The sequence below is a fragment of the Scatophagus argus genome, chromosome 17, assembly GCF_020382885.2.
Source record: "Scatophagus argus isolate fScaArg1 chromosome 17, fScaArg1.pri, whole genome shotgun sequence".
Taxonomy (NCBI): Eukaryota; Metazoa; Chordata; class Actinopteri; family Scatophagidae; genus Scatophagus; species Scatophagus argus.
In genome coordinates this window covers 13,810,234-13,823,267 of record NC_058509.1, presented here as the reverse complement: position 1 = coordinate 13,823,267, position 13,034 = coordinate 13,810,234, and the positions used below count along the sequence as shown (strand labels likewise).

The window sequence follows — 13,034 nt, the reverse complement described above, 5'->3', positions numbered from 1 at the left end:
GTTAAGCTAATCATAGCTACAAGGAAGTGAATTTTGGACTTACATTTATTGAGTGGCCAGAAACACAACTCTAAACAAATGATGGAACTGAAAACATTAAAATTCACATGGGACAAATGTTTGTGATTCAAATAAACTTTATTAACTTTGCGTTCAGATGTCAAAGGGCATGCAAATACAGGCTTCTGATCTGAAATTGTTCTTTTTTTCCTTTGGTTCTATTTTCTTACAAAACTACGTGCACCTGAAGTAATCAATTCTGCAGCGTACAAACCACAAAAATACCAGTTTTACATTATCAAATACTGCACATACAAAACATTTACAAAGCACAGGTATAAAATTACAGCTCGCTTTTTCTTCTTTGCCATAAACTGCATCCTTTCATCAGACGGTCTGCTATGCTTTTCCCTTCAAAACATACTCTGTTAACACTCCTTGGTGGAAAGGTTGAGGCCAGTTAAGAAAAGACAACCACTCATCTACCAACACCAGCAATCCAATTTAACTTGACTGAATGTTTTCATGTTCCCATTAATCATTACATTTGATTCCATGTTATGAATGTCTTTGAGGTCCATTAAATATAATCAAAACCTTCAAAAGATTTTCTTTATTATGATTCAGGCCTTAGTTCAGATTGTATTTGTGAGGTTTGTGCTTTGCTGGACTTGATAAAATAAAGGTTGTCTTGACAGTGGGGAGGGGAGCTACAGTGGCCTTAACAGTCTGACAGACAGCTAAAAGGACAAAATGCCTACTCAGGAAACTTGTGCTGTGATTACAGACATTTACAGACATGGATGAAGACAAACAGACGTATTCAGCAGCAAAAACTCCAATTTGCCCATCAGCTCAGAAACCAGGTCTGTTTTGTTCTCATTGACAGCTGCTACATGTGGAGTGCATGCCTCAGTAGAAAGTAGTAAAATAAAAACTTGTTGCTCATGGGACTATCATAAAACAGCATTTATTCACAATGCATTGCATGCTCTGTTGAGTCTAAATTGCTTCTACTGCTCGAAAACGTGATTTCATCTTATTTTTCATCACGGTCAGCTGATACAGATTCAGCCTGAGGTTGCCACGACCCAACTTTAATGAGTGAGAAAGAGGCCGAGGCCAGGAGTGAAGAGCAGTAGAGGCTACAGCCAATAGTTATTGCCAGGAGAGGTGTTTCAGAAAATGGAAGGCTAAGTCCATGCTACTTTAAGATACAGCATTTTTGACCACTCGTTTGCATTGCAATGAATTGCGTTTAATATTATACTGGGTCTAACTGACTTCCTCACCACTTGTCATTAATCATAATCATACCATAATAAAGATTAAATATTAGAAATAATCAGATTAACCATGCTGCAAACATTTTCATGTTCAAAGTACAAAAATCATAACAATTCCATCAGCTTTGATATATAAATCAATAAGTTCATTGGTACAAGGGGGGAAATAGCAATCCTTTCTGTTTCACTCACATCCTGGCGATTTAAATAAATAAAAATGCATTTCGCCAGAGAGAGTTCATGCTTGTTTCAACCACAGAGCTGTAAATGAACACACAAAGAATAAGACATACAGTATAGTACAGTACAGTAAAAGTAGGGGATACCTGAACCAAAACAGGTGAGGTCCCTGGAAAGTCTTCAAATAGACGATATAGCAAACAAGATGGCAAAAAAAATTACACTCAGTTCTGGTGTAAGGAATAAGAAATACATTCATAAAACTATACATATACACATATATAACTTCAGTACAATAGTTCAAGCAAAATACATTTGTCAAAACTTTCATTTGTGTGCTACAATAGTGAAGCAATGTCTCCTACACAAAATAAGGCCATTGTAAACCGAACAAGCCCTCATTTTTGTGAAAATCTAAAGGCAGGTTTTGCCCACGCCGCCTCTCTGACTTTCTCCTCCTTCTCAGAATAATACCTCTCTCCTTACAAAAATAAAATACATTTTCATCATAGCACTCAAGAGACGACTCAGGTTGATTGAAGATACATTATAAAAGTTTTGCACGCGATAAAACGAGTTGGGGAATGCTCAACGTGGATTTTACAGGATAAGCAAGCAAGCATATGGGTTTACATTCTAAGCATCCACAGCCTTTACATTCAAACCTCAGCTGAGCCATGTTGAGACACCAATACAAGCTAATGCTATTTCCACCTATCTGAAATACTTTTTATCAACATGCCCTGTGCTCTCACCCATAAACTGCTCATGAGGGTCAAATGCACAATGATTAATCCAACATTTTGACTAAACTGCCTACATGCGTTTAGTTTCACATTTACGAAAGTCCAAGCTTTGCTTCTCTTCACAAAACCCTCAAGACTCCCTTCTGGAGTCCTGTTTCAACTCACCTGTAGACTGTAAAGTCTGTGCCCAAATAAATAATGACCATGTGATGAGACAATGCACGTTACATCATGTGATACTACAATCTTTCTTTTCTAATCTGCAGTAAATGCCACGAAACCAGAGGAAAAATGTGTTAATGTTCATATCTGAAAACCCTGATCCTTAAAATCTGTGGGGGTTTTTTCTCTCACTCGCATCTTGCTGACCTGCTACTCATTATTATGCATCACACAGTACAATAAACGCACCTCTTTAAAAGACATACACCCTCGTTACACTTTGAAGAAAGGCAATATTACAACTTTCCTTTTGGTTTCAGGAATCAAAATTTGGCAAATGCCCTCTGCTCTCAATAAAAACACTTAGAGTATAATTATACATCTGTTTGCACTGACTCTTCCTCTACTTTCAGGCATCAGAACTGTTAATGTTTAGGGCTACTCAATGCACAGCAAAGGGACATATACGGTCTTATACAAGCTCCAAAACATCAGAAATCACATGGAAAAATACTAACAGTAATTTTAAAGAGTTTACTTAGGAATAAACATTTAGCAGGGATCTTATACAAGTCTAGAAATATCTTCTCAGATTCTAGATATTTTTTCTTTTTTGTTTTATGTTCTTTCCATTAATTTTCTCTCTCATCAACCAAGCTTTTTTTTGTCCTCACAAAGGAGGGCACTGAAGAGAACGTGTGCAAATACCAAGATTATAAGTCCTTGCTTTTTTACATCATGCCAGCTGCTCACAAAAATAGATACAAATTAATAAGGTACATAAAATTACTTCATATACATGACCATTACAGTTACAGATCCAGCAAGGAATAGCTCCAAAACATACAAACAAACTGGAACCAGGCCCTTGATGGTTCTTCTTAAAACGGTTGTGTGTATGATGGGCAGGCCAAAAATGACCGTCATGTTTGTCCCAGAAAGATTCAAGAATGCCAGAGATCCGTTTATCCAAAGTTCAAAGAGCGTTGAAATGTGAATCCTGTTGGTCTGAGGTGCCGAGAAGACAAAATGTCTCAAAGTTTCCCTTTTTGCAGAAAGATGACAAGAGGAACAAGCTACACAGTCCTTAACAGACAACAGAACATATGGTGGTGATGAAACAAAATGTGAGCTCGTAAACATGCACAAGCTTTTAATAGCCTACAGTTTGAGACTATCATATCTCATAACACTACTGGAGCACAACAGTCTTTAATGTCATTATCCATACACAAGGTTTGGTGTTGGTCTCCAGACAGACAGATTCAAAACACCCTACAAAAAGAAAAAGCCACTGCATCCTAAAGAAAACAGTAAACACCAATAGCTCCATTTGCCCTGTTACTCCTCTGCTATCAGTGAAGACTCCACCATTGCACATTTCACATGAACAGCTGACAGGTCAGTCTTACCTTGCGTGTGTGTGTGTTCTCAAATGCAAATAAAATGTTTCACATAATAAAGTGGGGTTTGTAATTTTGCAAATGAACAATTAACTAAAAAATAACTAAAAGCTTCATTTAATGTTTCATCTAAAACTGTCAGTTGACGAATATCTTTAAATAACAAAAATGTGTTATTTAAAGAAAAATACCTGTAGATACACTTCTTTATCCTCATATAGATACATACACTTAATATACCTTACACAATTCATTGTGTGTTTGAATAAACATATGCTGTATAAGATTTTGTTTAATTTGCAAATAATGGCTGTTATAGTTGCTCTGATTTAAATCTAATCTAAGTGACAGAACTGACCCGTTTCAACTGTCCTCACAGGCCTTTACGCTCAAACTCAAAACACACATGTTACATTTCCATGCTGCCATTCTGCTAAAAGATTCAGTGGTACAGACTGCAGTGTGACCAAATAAAACTGAAAAAAGCATGTGGTCAACTACTGCATGTTTGTAATGCAAACATAATACACATTTCACAATAAAGTGCCATCTTCATTACAAACACACTGTCTGACACAAAATAAGAAGAGTGATATATTGCACCTGAAACAAGTAAATCTACTGTACATGGCTGGGTCATAGTCACCCTGTTAGCAAAGTAATAGTAATAGTCAGATATCAAAAAGAAAAACTCGCCTGGAATCAAGTGCATGTTTACACGTTTACAACAGGTTTAGTTACAGTCAGTGAGAGAGGAGAGAGGAGAGACCAAAGAGAAAGTATGCAGGTTAAAGGTTGTAGTTGGTACCAGCTGTGTGCGTGTTTGCTCATCTGCCTGTGGTCTCACCAGACGTGGCGAGAGAGACAGAGCCACGCCACCATCTTAGTCTATTAGGAAGAGTGCGGAAAAAAGATGACATCACAACAGGGAAATCAACAGGAAGTCCAAACAAGTCTAAGTGCTGGTATATATACAAGAAGAGAAAGTGAAACTGTGGCACCCTCTGGATGTGGAACACAAGAACCCCAGACAAGAGCTGACACATTTCCCACAACTCCTTTGTGCCGAGTGCAACAGTCCTTTATGCTCTAAGAGATGAAGGCAGGATCAGAAATGTGTTCATCAGCAAGTGGGTAGCTGGCCGACGGATTTGCTCTCTTCGCTGTCACCCCAATCCTTCCCCCTAACTCAGCACTCCTTCTTTTTTCAGGACAGATTGCAAAACAAAGTGGCACTACACTGCCATTACATTGGTTGAGCTAAATAAAAAGATTTAAGCACTTTAAAATGCCTCTACAGGGGTTGTTAGCAAACATGCAGAATTCAGCCAGTACATACAACACAAATAAATATTTATCTATCTATTTATATATATATGTATATCTATATATAAACTCTGCCCTGTGAAAATTATAGAATAGCAGTGTTGCTACCTCACATAATAGCCATTATGTAAATATCCAAGCCTGTTGCCCGGGTATGTTTATGTGATTGGCTTACTGTTCTCAGCTCATGTGTGTAGAATGTATCTTATTTTTTTGCATTACATCTAAGTCATTGACTCTGCTACATATCCATACTTTATATTGTATACTAGTTCACCTACTACTTATAATAATAATAACAACAATAACAATTGCTTTGGTTTTAAAAAATAAAGTTTTTTTTTCTTAGTTTGGCATAGAGAGTTTAGAAACTGGCAAAGGGATGGCCGTGGATGGATGAGTCGTGCCATGTAAATCTGATACCTTGGAATGCAGAATATGGCACCCGGTGTGTCAGGGTAGGAAATGTTGAAATGGGAAGGTGAAAAATGCTACATGCTCTAATAAATTAGATCCACTTCAAGTTGAATTTGCTGAACGTTTTCTCAGATAAAAACACTGATCAGTGGGTAGAGAATATGGGAAGAAAGTATGGTGTAACAGGATATGGCAGCATGTCAGTGTGTGTGTTCATGTGGATGAGATCAGGTATTTGCACCTATATGTCGAATGTGTCTTCCTGTACACATGCACATGGATATATGTGTGTAGGTGTATGTGTATGTTTTACCTGTCTTTGACTTTAAATACAGTCGTTGTGTATATACAGTACGTGTGTCCTTGTCTGCATGACTTTGTCTGTGCCGGTGCATGTGGGTGTCTACTGGGTGTCTAGGTGCACGAGGGACTGGTGGCGCTCTCCAGGGAGGACTGGGAGAGGCGTCTGGTGAGGGGTCCGATGCTGGGGTCTGCCAGAGAGGAGGTAGGGAACAGCTTGTACCAGCCGCTTACTGTGGCAGACAGGTCCAAGTCCTCCAGGAGGATCTGGGCCATTCCCATGAAGCACTTGTGGTCCATACGCCCATAATCCCCCCATACTATTACCTACAGACAAGATGAGAATAAATTATACGTAACACTAAGACATGGGTATGTCTTATGACCACTCTGCTATTGTTGTATGCCAACAACATGACAATGTGCAGCTTCACAAATTTTTATGTGGTCCTACATGAACTATATTTCCATTCTTTTTTGCCAAAGTTAGAACAATTTTGTTTATGTCACAAGATTCTGTTTTTTCCTATGTTATTTTCATTGGTTTAAAATGGAAGGGGTTCATTTAGAAAAATATGAGGTCATACATTTCGATAGCGTGGTATCGCATAGTTCATTTTCATGGGGTATTATCAACGGGCACAGAGTAAAATAACTCCGGACACAATTGAATCAACAACCAACCAGAAGCAACAAATCTTGTGACGTATTATTTCTCATCCAGTAAAGTAGCAAAAAGTTTTTGTTGAGTGCACCTTGTTCTCGAGGGGCAAATACTTATATAAACTTTTATATTAAAATATGTTGATAAAACCCTGTCATTCAAAACCTATGCTCTACATGTCCCTTTCGGGCAGAAATATACAAATCCTTTTGCTATATTTTACTATGAAATGTTTCAAAAGCAGTTTTTATGTTTCACAAATTTCAAAAAATAAGGTCAGTATCTTGAAACCAGGAAGAACAAGGCACATAACACTGTTACAGAAAATGTGATTAGACTAAAATGAAATTCTTCAAAAATGTCAGCATGCTTTGACAGGATATGAAATTCACTCAGTGGCTGGAATATCTTTGAACAGGCGAAAACACATTTTGACTTCCAATAATAAATGAAATGGCAGAGGGTGGGCCTTTATTAGTATTACGTTGGGTTGTGGAAGTTGTGGAAATGATCAGTGGGAACAAAAAGAAATCACACACCTGGAGGACTTTGCCCTGAGGACTCTCATCAAACAACAGAGCCTGCTGGTATGTGGGGTCCAGATTCTTCTTCACTACTTTGGTTTTTTTCTTGGCCAAACACACTCCATTTTCCAGCACATACACCTTCACATATGTTGCTGCAGACAAAGCAACAAAACACAACCCAGTGAAATTCCTACATGCGCATACAAATTGGACAAATGAGTAAAGTGAATAGACTTTTAATGCAGTAGGTGAAGTCATTTCAGAGTACCTGGTATGTTCTTGGAGCCCGGTTTGGGGGTCAACCCTCTGGCCTGGTTGACCTCCACCTCCAGTTGCCCTCCTCTGTCTACCATGCCTATATGCACATCCCCTGTGGAAGGAAGAAAACACATGATCCCTGTTAATCCAACTGAAATCTATATGGTCAGAATGAAAAATACTGTGGTGCTCAGTTCACCATGTTTTGCTCTAAGCTCTGGTGTGCTGAGGCTGCAGTGGCTGATATCTAACTGCAGAGGGCGACACAGAGTTGTAAGCCTTCCTTTACACACAGGTATGGCAGAGCACAGTGCTCTGTTCTGTTGTTTTTCACAAGCAATGACCTTTACATGAAAGATTTATACCTCATGCAAGAATAATTGAGTGAATACACTCGTATTGAGCAGTACTTTTTTAGACACTGCGGTGCATCGAACTGTCTCTAAGTTGGTATATTGCTGTAGATTTTTGTATTTGATGCTCTGTCACCCTACAGCCCAAGAATATTTAGATACTTTAGTACTACTGATATGTGATAAACAGTATTTTCATGGTTTAACAGACCAAAATCTTGCTCCTACGTGAGGACAAAAAATCTTACGAAATCTCAAAAAGAAACAAACTACAAGAGGACAAGAATGAGACGGACTGAAGTGGAAAAAATTGAGTTTTTGGTTTCCATCCTCAGCTTACCCATGGGGGGTGTAGCCAGGGTTTGCCGGCCTACGATTTGAGCAGGGCCTAGTCCATCCAGAAAGTCACTGAACTGGCTCTCAGGCCCCAGGCGTGTGGTAGGGAAGACAAACCTGAGAGAGAAGAAACAGAATAGCGATGGATGGATGCTGTAAAGGGATGGAACAGTGGATGAGCTGCAGTTTGGATACTCACGTTCCATCAGAGCTGTTAGAGTTGGTGCTGCCGTCAGTTGAGTCCTTACTGCCCTGCCGTGTCACTCGGTTCCTCATCTCCACAGCGATGCCGGTCTCCGTGCTCCGTCGGATGGTGCTGCGAAGTTTCTTAGTTCCACCGTCTGAAAAGCACACCCTTATTTCAGCAGGATAATCCACTAAGCACAGTAATCAGAGAAAGTCATAGAGCTATCTGATAAGGAAGTCAGGTATTACACAGCATCAGCACCTGCCTGACAGGCCTGCTGCCTGTACATTCAGGCACAAACAGGTGCTATGAAAAGAACAGAACCCCTACATTTCTTGCTCAGCAGATGTTAAGATTAAGGTAGATGTTTCCTTCCCTCAAGAGGAGATCTTTCCAAAAAGAAACATAGAATGGATGTTTCTTTGAAACATTTTCATGGCAGCGAGATGTGTTGTAGGAAATATCCTTTTTTTTTTCTTTTTTTTTTAAACCTCTCACCACGTTCCATTGGAGCTGTTTGAAATAAATTCAGATTGGCATTTCTACCTTATTTATTTTGAAATAAGTTCACTCAAGTGAGAAGCCAGTCTATTTCCACTGAGATGTCCACACACTATTAGAGAATAATAACTTCATAATGTTAGGATTGTAGTTGTTTAGCAGCCTGTTGTGTAGCATTCCTGTGTGTGTGTGTGTGTGTGTTGGGGGGGGGTATTTAGGCTTTCCAGCTTTGCTGACGGTAGGAGAACAGGACTGAGCTGGAGAGCTGCTAACCCCTGAAGAAGCTTTCAGGCCATCATCCCCTGTAATGACACACTGTACCTCGGCGTGACTTGACAAGCGGAGCTCAAAGTAGTAGGATGCAGTCAAAGTGATTCAGGATATGACACGTGAGGTTGTTTTAGCGGATAATCCTCTCCTCATCTCTTGTATCATTCGCATCGTTGTCTCACTATCCCTCTCACAACATTACACCAAGTTCCCAGTGAGCAAAGAGGCAACGCAGGCTAACATCTCACCAGTGCACTTCAGTTTCACTTTACACAGATGAACACACACAATGAGGCACATGTACTTGACTTGAAACTATTAGTCAATTAATCAATTGATGAATATTCATTTTTTCATACGTGAGGATCTTCTGCTTTCCTTTGTCATATATTATTTGATATTCATATATATTTGAAGCCCTCACCTTGGATTTTGGTGCACAGTGTGTTGTTTTGCCACTAGGGGTCTCTCAATGAAATCAATGAAAACAAAAGACACACTCCGATCATGAACTTCAATATCGTGGCATCATGGGAGTTGTTATCTTCATTGAAAAACAGCCACTGCTGCCAACGACAATCCATCCGAAATGACTCAGGAATGTTCATGGTTGAGGTAATGTCTTAAAGATTTATTCATATTATCACGTTTGCCGACTTCATCACTCTCACACTCTCTCCAGGAAGATATCGTGATAGCCAACCAAATGAAAGACACCGTCATTTCTGTGTTTGAACATTGTTGGAAACATTTGGGATAATGTAAGTACACAACTCAAGAATAACGAAAGTATCGTTGTATTTAGACATTTTAATGTGAGAATGTTACCTTTTTCATCTTTCACTATTTCATCATATTTTATAGTCAAAGCAAATAATTGATAGAGCAAGAAAATAATCGTCAGATAAAAAAAATAATTAAACAATACAGAAAAACAGAAAACAATAAAGGAATTTAAAAACATTCAAAGCAAATTAACACAATAGTCTGTAGAGACACATGCACTCATTCACACACAAACGTCAGCTTGACACTAGACTCCAATAGTATCTGTACATTCACACTTCTGTGAGACATTTACACTCACACTCACACAATCACACTCACACACACACACACACACAGAGTGTCTGCAGACAGTCTCAGACAGGAGGAGAAAGCTGCTCTCTGGGACATTTCTGGGACTTTAATTTGACTTTGGGCTCTCTGAGCTGCCGTGTTTTTTTTTTAAATCCTGTAGCAGGGATTTAAATTCTTCAAAACGGTAAAAAAAAAAAAAAATCTCAGTTTTCCTCTCTGGCTTGTTACTGTTGAAGTAAATCACTAGTTAACAAAGCAGCAACACGAGGAACAAACCGATTAGCTTCCTGTTTTAGTGCGGCGTCCATGCAGCTCATTACGACAGCAGTTGCTGTAGAAACTCACACATCTCTCTTCTATAGGAGCCCAGATAGTTGAACGGTGCAGTGAAGTCACCAGTGGAGACTTTTAACAAGCGATTGCTCATCGTTACCAGTTGAGCACAAACCCAGGTAGGTACAGCCGTCCCACTTCATTAGCCTGAGCAACTCCAAGCTCATTAAGCATCTTCACCATCCCCATCTCATCGACATGACAACCACAGACCAAGTTTATTAAAGCTACCTGAAGCTAAACTAAAAACAAACTAGGTGTGAAAAAACATTTTAGTTTAATTTTAGTTTGAACTGAAAATAATAGTAAAAAGAAAGAAATAGAAAAAAAATAACAACAACTAACCGCAACTATATTGTGTACTTACATAATTAAAATAAAAATTTAAAATTTGTTATGCATCCATTTCTTCTGCGTAACTGGGGTTGTGTCATGGCCACTAGTCTTTTTTTTTAATTTGGTCAAATTCACCAACACAATTAGAATGAGGAGGCACTGGTGCTTACTGGGAGTGGAAAGTCTACATGACTGTGAGGCAGTCGCCTTCACAAGGTGTTGTGTTTGTACTGTACTATCTGACCTTCTTAAATCTTGGCCCTGACAAATGTAATGAAAAATAAACTATAACTAATACCAAAACTTAAAAAACAAAAATAAAACTGAACATTTTTAAATAATAAAACCTCAACACAACCAAGTAAACCCACTCCAGAAACAAACTTAAACTAAACTGATTTGAAAACAAAATTTAAAAACAAAATAAAAATGGGAAAAAGAACTATAATAAGCCATCATGATCACTGTAGCAATAAATAAACAGCAAACAAAGCCACATGCTGAGACTTCAAGGGGCTAAAGACGGGAGATTTAGTAAGATGAGGCGAGGGCTTAGAAAGAGGAAGAGAGTCACAGAAGAGGACAAGTAGAACAGTTGAGGAGAAATGGGTAAAGAGGAAGATGAGAATGATGGGGTCCCATGGGTGCTGGAGATGAGGAGAGGGGTGCTGCCTTCTGCTGCTTTCTATTTATAATCCTACAGTCAAGAATATTTCTAACAGACAGTGTGTGCATGAGAGAGAGAAAAATTGTGCACACACACACACACACGTGCATCATGCCGAGACAAACCCCATGCACTCCTGCTACCATGACAACCCCCGCCCTCAGATCTGGACCCAGACAATGCCACCTGAGACAACCGGCGCCATTACAACAGACTCATCCCCATCCCTTTTTGTTTTCAATGAACCTATCGAGAAAAAATACCACTGAAACTCCTGCACTTTACACAAACAACACCATCACTTCAACAGGGACCTGAACTATCTTGTAAGTGAGGCATACAAGGCCTGCTGGTCAAGAATGCAGAAACATCACATATATATGATCTAGGCGCCATACCAGTCAATGACACGTCTGTAACATTGGTGAATCTGGCAAAACACGAGTGAGTTCATGCACAAGAGTGGGACATTCCCACTATAAACCAATCTTTGAACGGTCAAGTAGCTATTGATTAAATTTCCTAGCCACACTTGTTACTCATTTATCAGCCGGCCCCTCCCCTCTCACCAAAACAGACACCCCACCATCACCACATCCCCCCATGGTGCGAAGCAGTGATCTCTTCCTTCCTATTTAATCCCCTCCTCCTCGTCTGCGCTTTCCCTCCATTCGTTTCCATGGCAATGCCGTCTGCATTGCACCAAGAGCCCCGGTCGGCCTGTTCGCTCATAAGCCTTTCCCCCCTCTCTCTCTCTCCCTCTTTCTCTTTGTGTATGTGTCTTTCCTCACTTGTATTGTCCTCTCCATAAGTCTTAATCAGCCACTACTTCTTTCTCTCTCTTTGTCTCTTCTTTCTTTCTGACTGCTGCTCTTCATCTCCAGCTCATTCTTTGCTTGCTGTCTTTTTTCACATCCTTGCTCCTTTACACCCACTCCTTGTGTGCTGATTCCTTTATTGTATTTGCTTTATCTGCATTTACAAATCACCCTCACTTGCGTTTTCCCTTTTCTGGAAGTTTCTCAGTTCTTCTGGCCTCTGTTCATCTTTATCATACGACTTATCTCTTTTGCCGGCCCATCCCATCTACATTATTTAGCACATCTTCTCCACTTGCTCTGCCAAACTAACTTTGTTATGCACTGTTAATGTCAAATACACACACATCCTGGAGGAAGCAATTTGAGGTAGTCTCACATATATTCAGTCTGAGCAGCTGTAATAACAATATTACATAAGCTGTTATGCTTTACTGTGGTAGCGAGCGCTCTTTGTGGGCCACAACCTGTTAAAAGTGTCTCCTGTTGGCTCCACTATGATGAGTAGTAACTCATCCCTGAAGACACGCTCACAGAAATGTGCAGCCTGGGGAGCAATCACACACTCATAATTTTCTTTGTGTGCGTGTGGCTACTTATGCAAGCCACTTTTCATAATCATGATAAGGCAAGATCAAGTTACTGGGAAGAAGTGGTGGGGATGGAAAGAAATAATAGCTTCAGTAGAGAGAATTAATAGCAGACAGGGAAATAAAGAAAGGTGGGATTACCGAAAACGCCAACAACGCAGAAAAGAGCCACACACTACGACTGCATTCACACTCACACATGATATATAGCTTCTCTGTGTGTGTGTGTGTGCATGTGTGCGCTCAGCAGATCATTAAAGCTGGTCTGACATTTGGAGAGAGCACTGATGAAGC

The 13,034-nt window shown here is 39.6% G+C and overlaps 1 protein-coding gene across 2 annotated transcripts in view; it reads right to left on the bottom strand.

Annotated features, from left to right (window-relative positions):
* Positions 1-91: 91 nt before the first annotated feature.
* rims3 (regulating synaptic membrane exocytosis 3) overlaps positions 92-13,034 on the bottom strand; it is a 36,341-nt gene continuing 23,398 nt past the window's right edge. For both annotated transcript variants that reach the window (XM_046416831.1, XM_046416830.1), the window contains exons 3-7: positions 8,158-8,299; positions 7,963-8,075; positions 7,280-7,381; positions 7,024-7,163; positions 92-6,147 (exon numbers count right to left, since the gene is read on the bottom strand). In XM_046416831.1, the coding sequence (XP_046272787.1) occupies positions 5,935-6,147; positions 7,024-7,163; positions 7,280-7,381; positions 7,963-8,075; positions 8,158-8,299 (710 nt within the window). In that variant the 3' untranslated portion in view covers positions 92-5,934. The remainder of the gene's footprint in view (positions 6,148-7,023; positions 7,164-7,279; positions 7,382-7,962; positions 8,076-8,157; positions 8,300-13,034) is intronic.